The sequence below is a fragment of the Tyto alba genome, unplaced genomic scaffold, assembly GCF_018691265.1.
Source record: "Tyto alba isolate M040663 unplaced genomic scaffold, T.alba_DEE_v4.0 Super-Scaffold_8, whole genome shotgun sequence".
Taxonomy (NCBI): Eukaryota; Metazoa; Chordata; class Aves; order Strigiformes; family Tytonidae; genus Tyto; species Tyto alba.
In genome coordinates, this window is record NW_024881329.1 from 8,147,867 (window position 1) to 8,160,635 (window position 12,769).

The window sequence follows — 12,769 nt, forward strand, 5'->3', positions numbered from 1 at the left end:
ACAGCCCAAGTGCTTTGCTTTCCTCCCACACACCTTAACTCTGTCAGTTATGCTGCTGGATTCCTCATAGCAAATCTCATATCTTGAGGAGGTCATACCTGAGGAAGGCTGTTAGCTGGCTGAAACATCATTCTTTTAGTTTTTTCACTTTCCTGTGTACAAAGGAAACAAACAGTGAATAGCTAGAGGGCTTAGTCTTTTTAAAAATCTTGACAGAGTTTTCTGCTAGGAAGATAACTGTGTGGCCTGAGAGACTTCATTTGTTCATGCTCACACATTTATACACAACTGACACTTTATTCCACTCAGAGGATCTTGACATAAAATTGTAGAACTGATCACATCTCTGTGATAGAAGCTTGACAGTTTTCCCACACAGCCCTGTCAAAACTTCACATCAGTAGGTATAAACAGAATTAGCAGGGTGGCCACTTAGCAACCAAATGCTTTTGCTTTTGCAATCTTACAGCATGGCGCCGTCTCCTTTTAGGCTGAATGCACTCCTGTCCGTATGATGGACACTGAAAATCTTGGGGCAGCATTTTGCTATTCTGACTCTCCACTTCAGAATCAGAGTCTTCTTGTTGTATTGAAGGAAAATGCCTATCTGGATAAATCTCCTTCAGTTTGCCCTCAAAGAATACATCTAGGCATCGTCCAGCCTCAGCAACCTCTGAATCTGGCTGTAAGAGAATAAATAACCATTCAGCATTACCACACACAGGAATCATCAAGGGTCAAAACCAAATGACTCCCCCACCCTAATGTCTCACCTTGGTTCTGTCTGCTACACACTTTCTGCTACTAGTTTCCTACACACTTTCTACAGCCCATTAGCCCCTCTGCATTTACAATGTAAGTAAAAAACAGATGCTGCTACTAAGGAACACATTTCTGCACCTCTAAGAAAAAGAGATGTGCAGTGAACTAGAAAGAATAGCAGTCATCATTGCTTTGGAATTTATATGCACCTGAATTTTCCCTAGCTATTTTGTTCACTATGACTGGCTTCTCACAGCAAACTCAGCATCATTCCAGAAAGTTGTCCACCAAGATGTCCCTCTTTAATTTTAGATCCACATGTATCTCAAGTTCAGAGATTCATATCTATCTACCTATCTATCTATCTATCTATCTATCTATCTATCTATCTATCTATCTATCTATCTATCTATCTATCTATCTATCTATCTATCTCCATTTCTGTCATTAAAAAAAAAATACATTCATATAATTTCCAAAGAGTAAAACTGATTAATACTTCTGCTTATCACAATCCCCTATCTGATGTCCATGGAACCAATAGTTACACCAGTGTGACAACTTGAAAGAGCAACTCTCTGCTTTGTATCCCCCCACCCATGCATATTAGAAACCTACATAATTGAACTTTGCACAGTTCCAAAACATGAGACGCACGTCCGTCACAAGTTCCTCGGGTGAAGAATAATGGGACTTGTCCTTTTTTTGAAGCTTGTTTCGTATGATTGACAAATCCATTGGCCTTTTGATGATCTGATAATAATGCCGAGCCTGTAATAAGAATAAAATACAGTTATGTAAACTTTTTAATTAAAACATTTCTTCTCTAGTGACTTCTACCCAAGTTTGGACAGAAGTCATGGCAGAGGGTTTCTTGCATCAAGGAAGAGAGCTCTAGCCTTTTGGTGCCTACTCTTGCACATCTTCTTCCTGGGTACTTTTTGGTTTGATTAAAAACATATTTGCTTGCAAAATTGACCTTGAAAATAGCACACTTCAGTGACTACTCTGCTGTTTTCACCTTTTAAAGTTTATCCCCTGATATAAATATCATCATTTATCCATAATCAGTAATATATGTAACATTGACAATGAGCTAACATTTCCCCCAAGCAGTTATAAAAATAATGTGCCAAGATACTGGCAGCTGATACCGTGGGAAGTAGTCTGCCAAGAGTGGCTAAAAATATGCTACTATGCACTCTTTCTAAAGTTCAACAAAAGTCTCTTTCAATGGGTACCAGCTACCTTGATATCCCACTCCTTAAATCTTTCTGGGTCAAAACCTACTTGTTAGCTAATGTATTCCATAAGTTCACTGCAAGCTTTATTAGGTGGAATGTTTTTTACATAGTTATTTGGACTATTTCTTCACATAAACCCTTTTCTTTCCCTCTCATTTTCCTCCTCCAACTTGTTTCACATTGTGTTACATTGTTACAATAGTGTGACTCTACATCTTCCTTAAAATAGCCAGTTAATGTTGCAAATGTTGAGTACATGGATGAAACAGCAGTCTCTACATCCTCCCCTGAACACAGTCGAATTACCACTTTTGTGCAAAACACCAGAAAAGAGAGGGTCCAAGGTTACTTCTGAAGCAGACCTCTCCTCTGGCAGTGCAGCATCCTCCATGCATGCAGCAAGTCAGCTTTCTTAATCACTGGAAGCCCTCATATACCTTTAGCATCCTACCAGCATCTTACACTGGCACCTAAACCTGGCCTGAGAACATCAGCCAGCATTTACCTGCATCTAACCTGGCACCTTCAAAGCACTTGCAAGAGGGAAATATTTAATCTTGACTAGGAAACAATACAGTTCAGAAAAAAAGCTAATGAATATCTTCCAATAAGATGAAGGTGAAAGTCACGAGGTGTGCCAGGGTATTCTTTGGGTTCTCTCTAACCCATGCATGTGCAGTACTTACCAGGGGGCTGACAGGTTCATGGAATGGGAGGCTCATACTGCTGCAGAACAGGGAAAGCACCAGCTTCTCACACTTCTGTAGAAACCAAATTTTAAATACATTTTAATACAAAAAGTGAGTTTCATTCTTGTCTTTAGTTAATCAGTCATACTAACAAGGGTGGTTTTCACTTAGTTTGTGCATTTGTGATGCAAAATGGCACACTTCATTCTAATCTGGGTGATCTTTTGCCTCATAGCATTTTTATACTTTTGAATGTGAGGATAGTCAAGAAATGCAAGAAAAGAAACATTATGTAAAGAAAATTGTATGCCTGCATCTTTTCTAAAAACTCTTGGGAATTCATCACTATCACTATTTCATATCTGCACTCCAGATATACTCCTTGGCACTTGACTAAAAGAACAGCAGCAACAGTGTGGAAACAGTTAAATGGAAAATGTTTCACACTGTTCATATCAATTCATACAAATGGATGTAAGTTATGTAGTTGGTAGTACTGTATGAAAACAGTTCTGTTTAATCACTGTTAACTTGTAAATACTTAACTAGTCGCCGGTTTTATCACCGGTGCAAAAAATGCACTCCAAAAACATTATAAGCCATGTTTGCTCACAAGCAGTAGAATTCCTAATCAACTAAATTTTCTAAACAGAATCTTGTTAATCAAGACCAAAATCCTAACTATTTCTGGCCAGTTGTACCCAATACAATAGAAACAGGGATCACATCAATGTTAAGAAGTTACATCCAGCTCTTTATAGACAGAGTAGCTCAGGTCTGGGAACAGCAGGGATGAATTTGAGCATTGCTGTGTCTATGCTCAAAGGCCTTGCCAAGGGGCCCCAGTGCTCTGAGAACCATTGCTGTTGTCTTTATGTATGGTGCCCAGACTAGACCAATGCCTTATTCTAGGCTTCATTTGTGGAGGGCCAGCTCAGAATCTGCACTCTGCTGTGTGGACTAAGCCTCCCTGTCCAGCTGTCACCAATATACACAGGACATTTATTTGGAACTTCTGGCTTCCGAATACCAACTGGACTTTAAGAAAAGGCTTTTTTTCATGGAAGAGGAAACTGGTAATGTGGATTTAAAGATATAAACTGTCATCTAATCTGAGTTAACAGTGCCTAAATGTCATCTTCAAGGAGAATAATGGTATATATGAAGACGGTATGATGATTTCAATCCAACTGAAAGTTAAAAAATGTCTACATCACAAAAACATCATTGCACCTGGCCTAAGTAGATGTCTGAGAAGGTGCCAAGTCTTAAAGTAAAAAGATTCGGTGGCCAAAAGCCAGGTCAAGTTGACTCAGGGAAGCTTGCTCTGCAGCTGAGTGCAACTTCCCTGTTCAAAGGAGAAAGTAATTCCAGATCTGCCTGTTTCATCTTTCTGTGAAGTGACATTCATTTTTAAGTTGAACAGCAGTGTCTGGATAGAAGAGAATGATAAAAATTAACACTAACAAAGCTTTTGTTGTATTTGCTACTCTCTGAAATATTTGAGTAGCAACCAAGTCAAAACAGTCATCTCTCCAATTAAGAGACAAAGCCTCATGCTGAGATCATATGTCCTTTCTTAAATAGTACAGTATATAGTTATTCCCCCACCTTCTGGTCATAGACATCAAGACCATATTGTGCATTATAGCTGTGGCTGTAGCGTGTGTTTTCACAGTCATATTCTACCTCTGGCTTCACTGGATTACGGCAAAGCGTGCACACCCATTCCCCCCTGCAAAACAAGAAACCAAAAGCTTGTGTCCAATTTTGTCAGCAACCTTGTCAAATAAAAAACCTCAGGAATCACTGTATTTGGAAACAAGTCTCATCCTTAACTAGTATTACAATATCAGGCAATCTGAAGCCCACTTGTAGTAGATGTTCTTCAAGAGATTTGAATCTAATTAGCAGTGTAATAATTTCAGATTCTACTCACTGCACTTCTGTCACAGAGAAAAAGACAAAATAGTAAGTGTTTGAAATCATGTACCAGCAGTGCGTGCAGCTGCATTGATTCAAGTGTTGTTTTTAAAATAAAAATATTAAGGAAAAATAGCCAACAGTTGGATCATAAGACAAAAAACAGATCCATTTGATAATTGATATATTTATTATCAATTGATAGGATAACTGACATATTTATTTAAGAAATTAACATTATGAAAAAAGGTCATAACGTGTGCTAGTACACAGGTTCCCAAACCAGAGACATAACTCTTCATGGGCATAAGTGTCCTTCCTAGTAGATGTATTTTCAGAAACCTCTTGAAGAATTTCATGAAGGCAGTGATGCAACTTCTGTAACATCAGGGCCTGAATAAATATAGATGAAGGTATATTAAAGAACTATGAACACAGAACTGTAGTTAAGGAAATTAATTTACTTCATTAGAATTTAATTTTGCCTAGGAAGTTTATTTTAAAATGAAAACTTGGGTTTTCACAATGTTTTGAAACTAGAGGTTTAATAATGACTAAGCTGTTAGAGAAAAGAGTGAAAATCCAAGAGATGGAAATTTCTGCTTTTTAAACAGAAAGAACAAACCAAAATCTCCAAACTAATATCTCACAACATATTTTTCTCAGATGAGACAGTTATTTGCACTTGGCACAAATGAAGTAGCCTCTGGTCCCACCTGGTAATGATTTGTAACAGAATTCAGAATTATATACCACCAGCAATGCACATTATTCAGCCTTGCTTTTGAAGTTTGGTATGTGGACATGTAGCTAATTCTGGCTCTTTGTCCCACATAATTGATCTGTGATAAGCTCTTAGGGAATGTATGTCTTAGGGAAACCAACGTCCTAAACATTTCCACAAAAGCCCCCATAATCCTATATTTCCCATAAAACTGACTAGAAAACTGAATAGGAACTCACTGATTGCCTTTTCCTTGTGCTAGTCACTGTTCTTGCAGAGAAGAGCTGACACCTACATCATAGATGTTACATGGGAGTTAGGATTTTATTTGTCTCCAGTAAATCGTAAGAATGTTTTTAAAGTTCAGGTCTGTCCACCTCTTTTGTTATACTGGCCAGAAAGGGCATACATGGCTGGAAACAGTTCTTGTTAATAATTTGTCTAGTTCCTAGTGTGTAAGACAATTCTTCCCATTGCAAGAAAAGTAACAGAAAAGGCAAGTAAGAGATGCAGTCCTTGCCCTTGTTTAAGGTTGACACATACATCCCTGAGAATATATTCCGCCCCAAGGCAGTGAGCAGAAACTGAGCACATTAGCAAAATGTCATACATACTCACACTGGAAAGCTGAGCAGGGCTGGAACATGGCAAGAGAGATGGAAGACCTTGGGGCAGTGATCACAGCATAGCAGTTCTCCTCCATTAAGACACACAGCACAGAAATCCTCATTTTCAATTGGATTGACTTCCTGAGTAACTGGGGATTTTTTCATAATGGAGATGCCATTGCTGAGCATCTGATCAATGGATGGAGTATTTACAGGAGGAGACTGTGTCTCTCCTGCAGCCTGGGATATGAGAAATTTTCTGTCCTCTGAGTTCTCATCTTTGGATTTCAGTCCTTCAGGTGGACTATCTTTATTTATCTTAAAGGAAGAAAAATCTTGGATCACATATCATTTTCATTTAGAAGCACATAACAGCAGTGGTTATCCGTAGAAGAAATGGTTTCTATGCAGCAAACTCTACTGAAGAAGACACTGGGGTTCAGCAGACCCACGCTCAGCTTGACATCTGCCATGGGCTGGCCAGGTCACCTTGGTCAACTCATTTCCTCCACATATCACAATGTAATAGCACTGAGAGCTGTACAGATTTCATATCACAGATGACAGAAACAAGATACTTTACAGTCTTATTTGAAAATTTTACTGTAAACAGCTCAAAAAAAAAAAAAAGTATATTTTTTTTATTCCCACCAGAAATTTCTATTTCCTTCTATGGAAAGAAGTTCAAGACTCCAATGAAGCAACAGAATACAAAGCTTTTAAAAATCTATTACACTGTGATTTCTGGAATCAATTCCTATCACCCAAATATGCATTTGGGTCAGTTTTAATCTATTTATCCTATATATGTAACCAGACAGATGAGCCAGCTTGTTTGCTAGAATACAAAAATACTACAGCTATCCAATCCCAGAGACAGACTTCTCAGAAATTGAAGTATCAGGGAGCTACACAGCAAACCAAAAGCTGCATTCTCTATTACCTCAACCCATCACAGAAGTGTCCAAGGGTGAAGTGAATCAACAGTTTAGTATATAAAAACTTTCAGAAACTGTGGGTACAAGCCAGTGGGATAAAGGGGAAAAAGCAGGTGAAGCCTCAAGGAAATTCCACTCACCTTTATTGACATACTTGAAGACTGGGTTCCACATTCAATTACCAGGAGGAAATTGCCTTCCTGCTCATTGTCCTGTGGCTGGAGTTTAAACACTGGGAGCTCCCCCACTTCTGATGTACATATTTTTAGACGTTCCAGTCGCACATAGGGGATCTTCTGCTCCTTCAGGACAGCTCTACAACCAAAATGACACATGGTTAAATTCAGTCATATTCCACAAAATTCTCCTCCTTACTCGGTTTCAACATTTTTCACTCACTATCATTTGTGTTCGTTTTCTTTTGTAATTGTGACTCTGGTGGCTAAATGCTGAAGATCTTGGATGTTTTTTCACATGCCGATTCTTTAAGAAATGTGAATGCAACTGCTCTCAATTAATTATATATGTAAATGCATTACTAACTTCTGTGTTAAAACTTTGCCCTGCTCTGTATATTTTGGTTTTAATTATTCCAAGTTAAGTCATGATTGATACTTTTCAGTGTGGCTGGCTCCAAGCAGGAACACAGCACATCATCAATTTTGCTTTAAAATATTATCACAGCAGTAGCAGAAATCAAAATTTTATTAAATTTTTTAGATAATGTTAATCCTGTTCCCATTATATTTTTTAGGTTCAATTAGGGACAAAAAGTTTCTAATTGTTCAAGTGAGATAAAATTGCAAATATTTATTTATTCTGGAAAATTACATAGAATAACAGAAATATATGAACACAACACTTCTTTTAAATTGTTGGTTTCCAGTTTAAGAAAATACTTTACAACTTTCAGAATTATTATCTATAAAGAAACTTGTATTCTTTTAAAGTTCTCTGTTATCATTAAGTATGACAAATTTTCTAAATACATGCATAACATTTCATGGCCAGTGGTTTTGTGTAAAAAAAGACCCTGTTACCTGACATTCTGATTGCTTTTCATATCCATTTCAAAATGTTCCTTTTCACAGTTATTGGAATCTGGAACAGAAGATAAGAAAATGAATAAAATATTTATAATATCAGAGTCGGATTAGGGTAGAAAGTACTTCAATATTCATGTACTTCTGACTGGTGTTTAATATGATATCATAAGTGAATTATGGAATCATTTTATCTATAAGTTTAGAAAATGTGTATGCTATTTTCTATTCTGGGAGACAGTCTGTCTTTCTCTTTGCTTTTAACCACAGCTTCTGTACTGAATATGAGGAGCCTTTCCAAAATATTTTGTCAAAATGGTTACATTCCCAGGGAATTATAGATGTACACAGCCATGCCATATTCATCCATATACATGGAACAACATAAGTAATCCTCTTTGCTATACAGCCTTCAGTTGAGAAAAATAGACCTACTGAGGTCTGAACCCCTGAGGCTCAGGAAGTTTCTGCGGTCTCTGCTCCGTGCTAAGAAACTTCTGGATAATCCTGGTTACTTGAAAACAGGAAGAAAATTGTGTCTCCCATCTGCCACTGAGGGACGAAAGCTACACTGTGTGATTCCTTTCTCTTCTCCAATGTATGCAACATATGAATTCAAAACTATCCATTATATAAGCATGCAAGTAACTGTAGCTCTTGACTGATACTAGACACAAGAGTAATAAAACACCTTTGGAAGGATGGAATGGAGTAGGGATGAATGCCCCAGTAGATGCCCTCATAAATACCAGTCCACTGAGATATTTCATAGTAACTCCTCCTTTTGTTAGGAATTAGTTTGACATAGATAGACAACACTAACAAGAAAACAACCATATATCATGGCTATCTGGAGATAAATGAATGCCAGGAAAAGGTGTTTTTTTAAAGAAAATCTAGCTCAGATCAATGGTACCTAACCCATGACTTGAAAGCAAGGTGCATCTAAGATACTCTCTTGTTCCCAGCCAAACAAAACACAATACAATCAAGACTGACAAGAAAAGGTGCATTTCACATCACTCCTAAAGTGTTGTTCGTTTGTAGTTGTTTCCTAGGTGAAAGGTGGTAGTCATGGCTCTGGATAGAATTGCTAAAGGGTGACTACACTGAGTTGAAGAAGCAGCTCTCATTGCATGCATGTCAAACTAGAGGATGTTCCAGTGGTGCTGGGTTCCTAATATTAATCAGCATTTCCATCAGTAATTTGGCTTATGAAATAATAGTACGTATAAAATTTGTGGAAAACACCAAACTAAGACGGGTTGCAAACACTGTGGAGAATGTTTACAATTTAAAAATTATCTTAATACATCAGAGAAAAAAAAAAATCTCCTAAATTAATAAGACTGAATTGAGGTAAGTGTAAATATTAGGCTTATGATGGATCAGATGAATGTAATAACAAAGGAAAATAACTGACTAGGGAACTTTTCTGCTGAAGGAACTAGAGGGTTTATGTAGACCATTCACTACAAGCAAGTCAGCCACACAATGCTGCTGCTGCAAAAAAGGCAAATGCCATCCTGCAGTGTACTACCAGCAGTGAGGAATGTAAAACACCAGTTGATACCCCGGTTCTGCGTGGCACCCCAGAGGCCTCAGCTGCAGCACTGCGTTTGGCTGTGGGCAGCTCTCCTTAATTGCAGAGAACCCAGAATAGCGCAGCTGGAATGAGGTGGTTTTAAAAAATCACAACCCTGACCCATGAGGAGAGACTGAAACCATCAGATTTGTTTAGTCTAGGAAAGAGAAAGGGAGGGGATTTACGCAAGCCATGATAAGAATAAAAGTGGCTGTAAAAGGGAAAATGATGAAATTGTGTACAATTTTTGCCACATCCCTTGGGGCTAGGATAAGAAGTATTTTGTTGTAAATTAAGCTGAAATGTTTAGATTTGATATTAGAAAAGGCTGAGTCATTGGAGGTACATACCAGAAGCAGTGGGGTTTGGCAGCACAGCACTGCTGAAGCCAGTAAATCCTACTGAGAGCCACTAGCAAAGATAATGTTGCCTTTGCAGCAGAGTTAATCTCTCTTGCTGGTGCACAGCGCACACAGTGGCTGTAGCTCCCCTGGTGTCCCCTCACTGCACCCCTTTAAATAGTGAGAGCAGGGGGGGAATTGCTCACTCCTGATTCTTACTTGTGAAAAGGGAGCGATACTGAATTCAGTGCTCTAGTTTTTCCATCCTCTTGCACAACAGGACCTGTGCTTTGCACAGAGTGAATTTGTAGCATCTGTTATAAACAGCGAGATTCTGTATGTTGGGGCTGCTTCCTGTGTAGTGTCACACGACCCAAACAAGCCGCTCCTCTCAGAGACATTTAAGCCTGACTAAGGCACGGCTTTTTAGGGGTATGTCTGATTCTTACAACTCACAGAAATGATTGTAGCATAATTGCCACAATTTGGCATAGTACACATAAGAGAAGACAAATGCATTTCCTTGGCTCACTGAGCTAGGCTTCCTTTGTACTAATTAGAATTCTCTGAATAAAAATACAGCACAGAGATAGAAATATTAATTCATCTTTTACAGAGAAAAGCAGCCAAATATTGGCATAAGTCACAGGATAACAGCTTGATCATACAATCCCTTGCTTGCATGAATAGTCCCATTGACTTTTAGAGTTTGCAGGAATAAGGCTTTACACTGTAGCACAAGGATGCTGGCAATTTGCCCATGAAAAGAGTTAAGTAAGCTCTAATTCTCCATTAAGGCTGAAGAAATAGGCCTTGGCTGAAGAGAATGTTCCACAGTAGACAGAGCCAAACAAAAGCACATACTGTGCAATATATTAACCTAACAAAAATTTGCTATGCTACTGATGTGAATGACTTAGCAGAAGGCACATTACATTTCAGAAGTAGGGGGTTTTTTAATTAAATTTGGACTCCTCAAACCAGCTCTTCAATAGTCGTAACTGCAGATCTCATTAGCAGGAGTGTTTCTAAGAGAACTAATAATATTCCAGGTACTTCACACAGACACCTTCGTTTCTGGTTCATAGATGAAGGGTGTTACAAATTCAAGGCATATAATTTCCATGGGTTTCCTCCACAAATGTGATCAAACATGCTTTTTCATTGAATTAAGTACTCTGGTAATATTTGAAGCTTGCTGGAAATACACATTTATATGTAAGTACTTTAATAAGCATACTGTTCTGCAAAGCTCACAATGCACAGTGCTAAGAAAGACAGACCAAAAACTTGAATGAATTAGTGAAAATCCTGGTACCTTCTTTGCTTCTGAGTTGTTTCACTCTGGCATTCATGGGCAGGAAAGAAGTGTTGCTGAGAAGTTCGGAAGGAGAAGTGCAATGTTGAGATTTTTTGATCGAAAGATTAATAGGCTCTTCCAGCACTTTTTGCATAGAAAGAGTTAATTCATTAACTACATCTTGCCCAGCAGTAGCCAAGCTGTTTTCTAGAGGATGATCCACAGTACGGAAGTCTTCATTTTCCAGCTTCAGGGAGAAAAAAAATAAAAATCTAATTTTATTATTAGCTTTCTTTCTTTCCATCTTAAGAAAATAATTTGTAATCAGTTTTCAAATACCAGATAAGTAAAACTTTACTTACTGAAACAGCTGCCTTTGACTGACTAACTAACAATTCTATCAATGAAAGTGGATTCCCTTTCAGCAGAGAAGTTTGAGTGATTCTTACCTTGCATTTAGTGCTGCCCTGGAGTGCATCACCTGGTGCGAGGCCAGCAGCAGCCCCAGGACTCGGGTCACTCGGAGCTCTGCCCAACTCCAGGTTGTAGCTAGGCACCGATTCTGGTGGAGTATCACAGTCACAACGGGTGTTTGGGGATGGGACAAGTGTTACAGTGGCTGCATCTTGCATCTGTGGATCAGCCAAGCTAGATAACCTTGTTGAAGGTAATTCCATTTCTAAACCGTTTGAAAAGCCCACAGTGCTTAAGGATGCTGAATGCTGGGAAAAGGAAAAAAAACAAAACAAAACAACAAACCAATACGTTAATAAGCTTTTCAGCAGCAAAATGCTACTGTTCTTTCTATAATAGATGAGATACTCTGTTTCAGCTACACATAATCAACCAGTTGTATTTCAGCTATATGTAATCAACCAGTTGTGTGAGGAGGGCTTGAAAGTATCTATTGTAATCTTACATCATTTCCAAAAGCTTTAGAGTTTCCACCATTAAAACTGAAAACTGAAAAAGGAGACACAAGGTTTCTCTTCTGTGATTTACAAAAAAAGTATTCCTCTGATCAGTCCAAGGGATTCTGATTTTTAGCTCCCTACAATGAATAGGAAATCTAAGCATGTAGAGTGTTGTACTAAGTCAATCTTTGATATAAACCATATTAGCTTCCATGAAGTTATTCCAGAAAAAATAAGATTCAGATCAGAATTTTTATCATTTTATTCAAAAATCATAAAATCACAATGAAGAAATAAGATTCAGAAGAAGTAAGATTCAAATCTGACCCCAGCAGATGAAACTATTGTTATTGTTAATGATGCTGAAAACTTTATGCTAGTTAGTGAGTCTGTCCCATTAAAACCTAAGGCACTTGCCCTTTAAATATCATAGTGTAAATCCAAAACCATCCTACATGTACTGAGGAAAGGATGTACATGTCTAGTTTCCAAAGAAAGGGAGTATTTACCAAAGTCTCTGAAATAGTTTTAACAACATGCATTTTCTACTGTCTAATGATTTGTCACTGTCAAAACCACAGAAATACTGTTATGAAAAACAAAGCAAATCCACCTATCTAGGTGACTTTCTTAAGCTGCTTTACATCCAGGAACATGTGCTGAAATCAGAGATCTTCTAGCGTCTGCATGAAACAAAT

General features: G+C 38.0%; 1 protein-coding gene across 1 annotated transcript in view; it reads right to left on the minus strand.

Annotated features, from left to right (window-relative positions):
- Positions 1 to 281: 281 nt before the first annotated feature.
- TRIM66 (tripartite motif containing 66) overlaps positions 282 to 12,769 on the minus strand; it is a 39,404-nt gene continuing 26,916 nt past the window's right edge. The window contains exons 10-18 of the mRNA XM_033006906.2: positions 11,607 to 11,879; positions 11,176 to 11,404; positions 7,929 to 7,989; positions 7,029 to 7,203; positions 5,961 to 6,268; positions 4,307 to 4,430; positions 2,693 to 2,767; positions 1,381 to 1,533; positions 282 to 683 (exon numbers count right to left, since the gene is read on the minus strand). Of these exons, the coding sequence (XP_032862797.2) occupies positions 417 to 683; positions 1,381 to 1,533; positions 2,693 to 2,767; positions 4,307 to 4,430; positions 5,961 to 6,268; positions 7,029 to 7,203; positions 7,929 to 7,989; positions 11,176 to 11,404; positions 11,607 to 11,879 (1,665 nt within the window). The 3' untranslated portion in view covers positions 282 to 416. The remainder of the gene's footprint in view (positions 684 to 1,380; positions 1,534 to 2,692; positions 2,768 to 4,306; positions 4,431 to 5,960; positions 6,269 to 7,028; positions 7,204 to 7,928; positions 7,990 to 11,175; positions 11,405 to 11,606; positions 11,880 to 12,769) is intronic.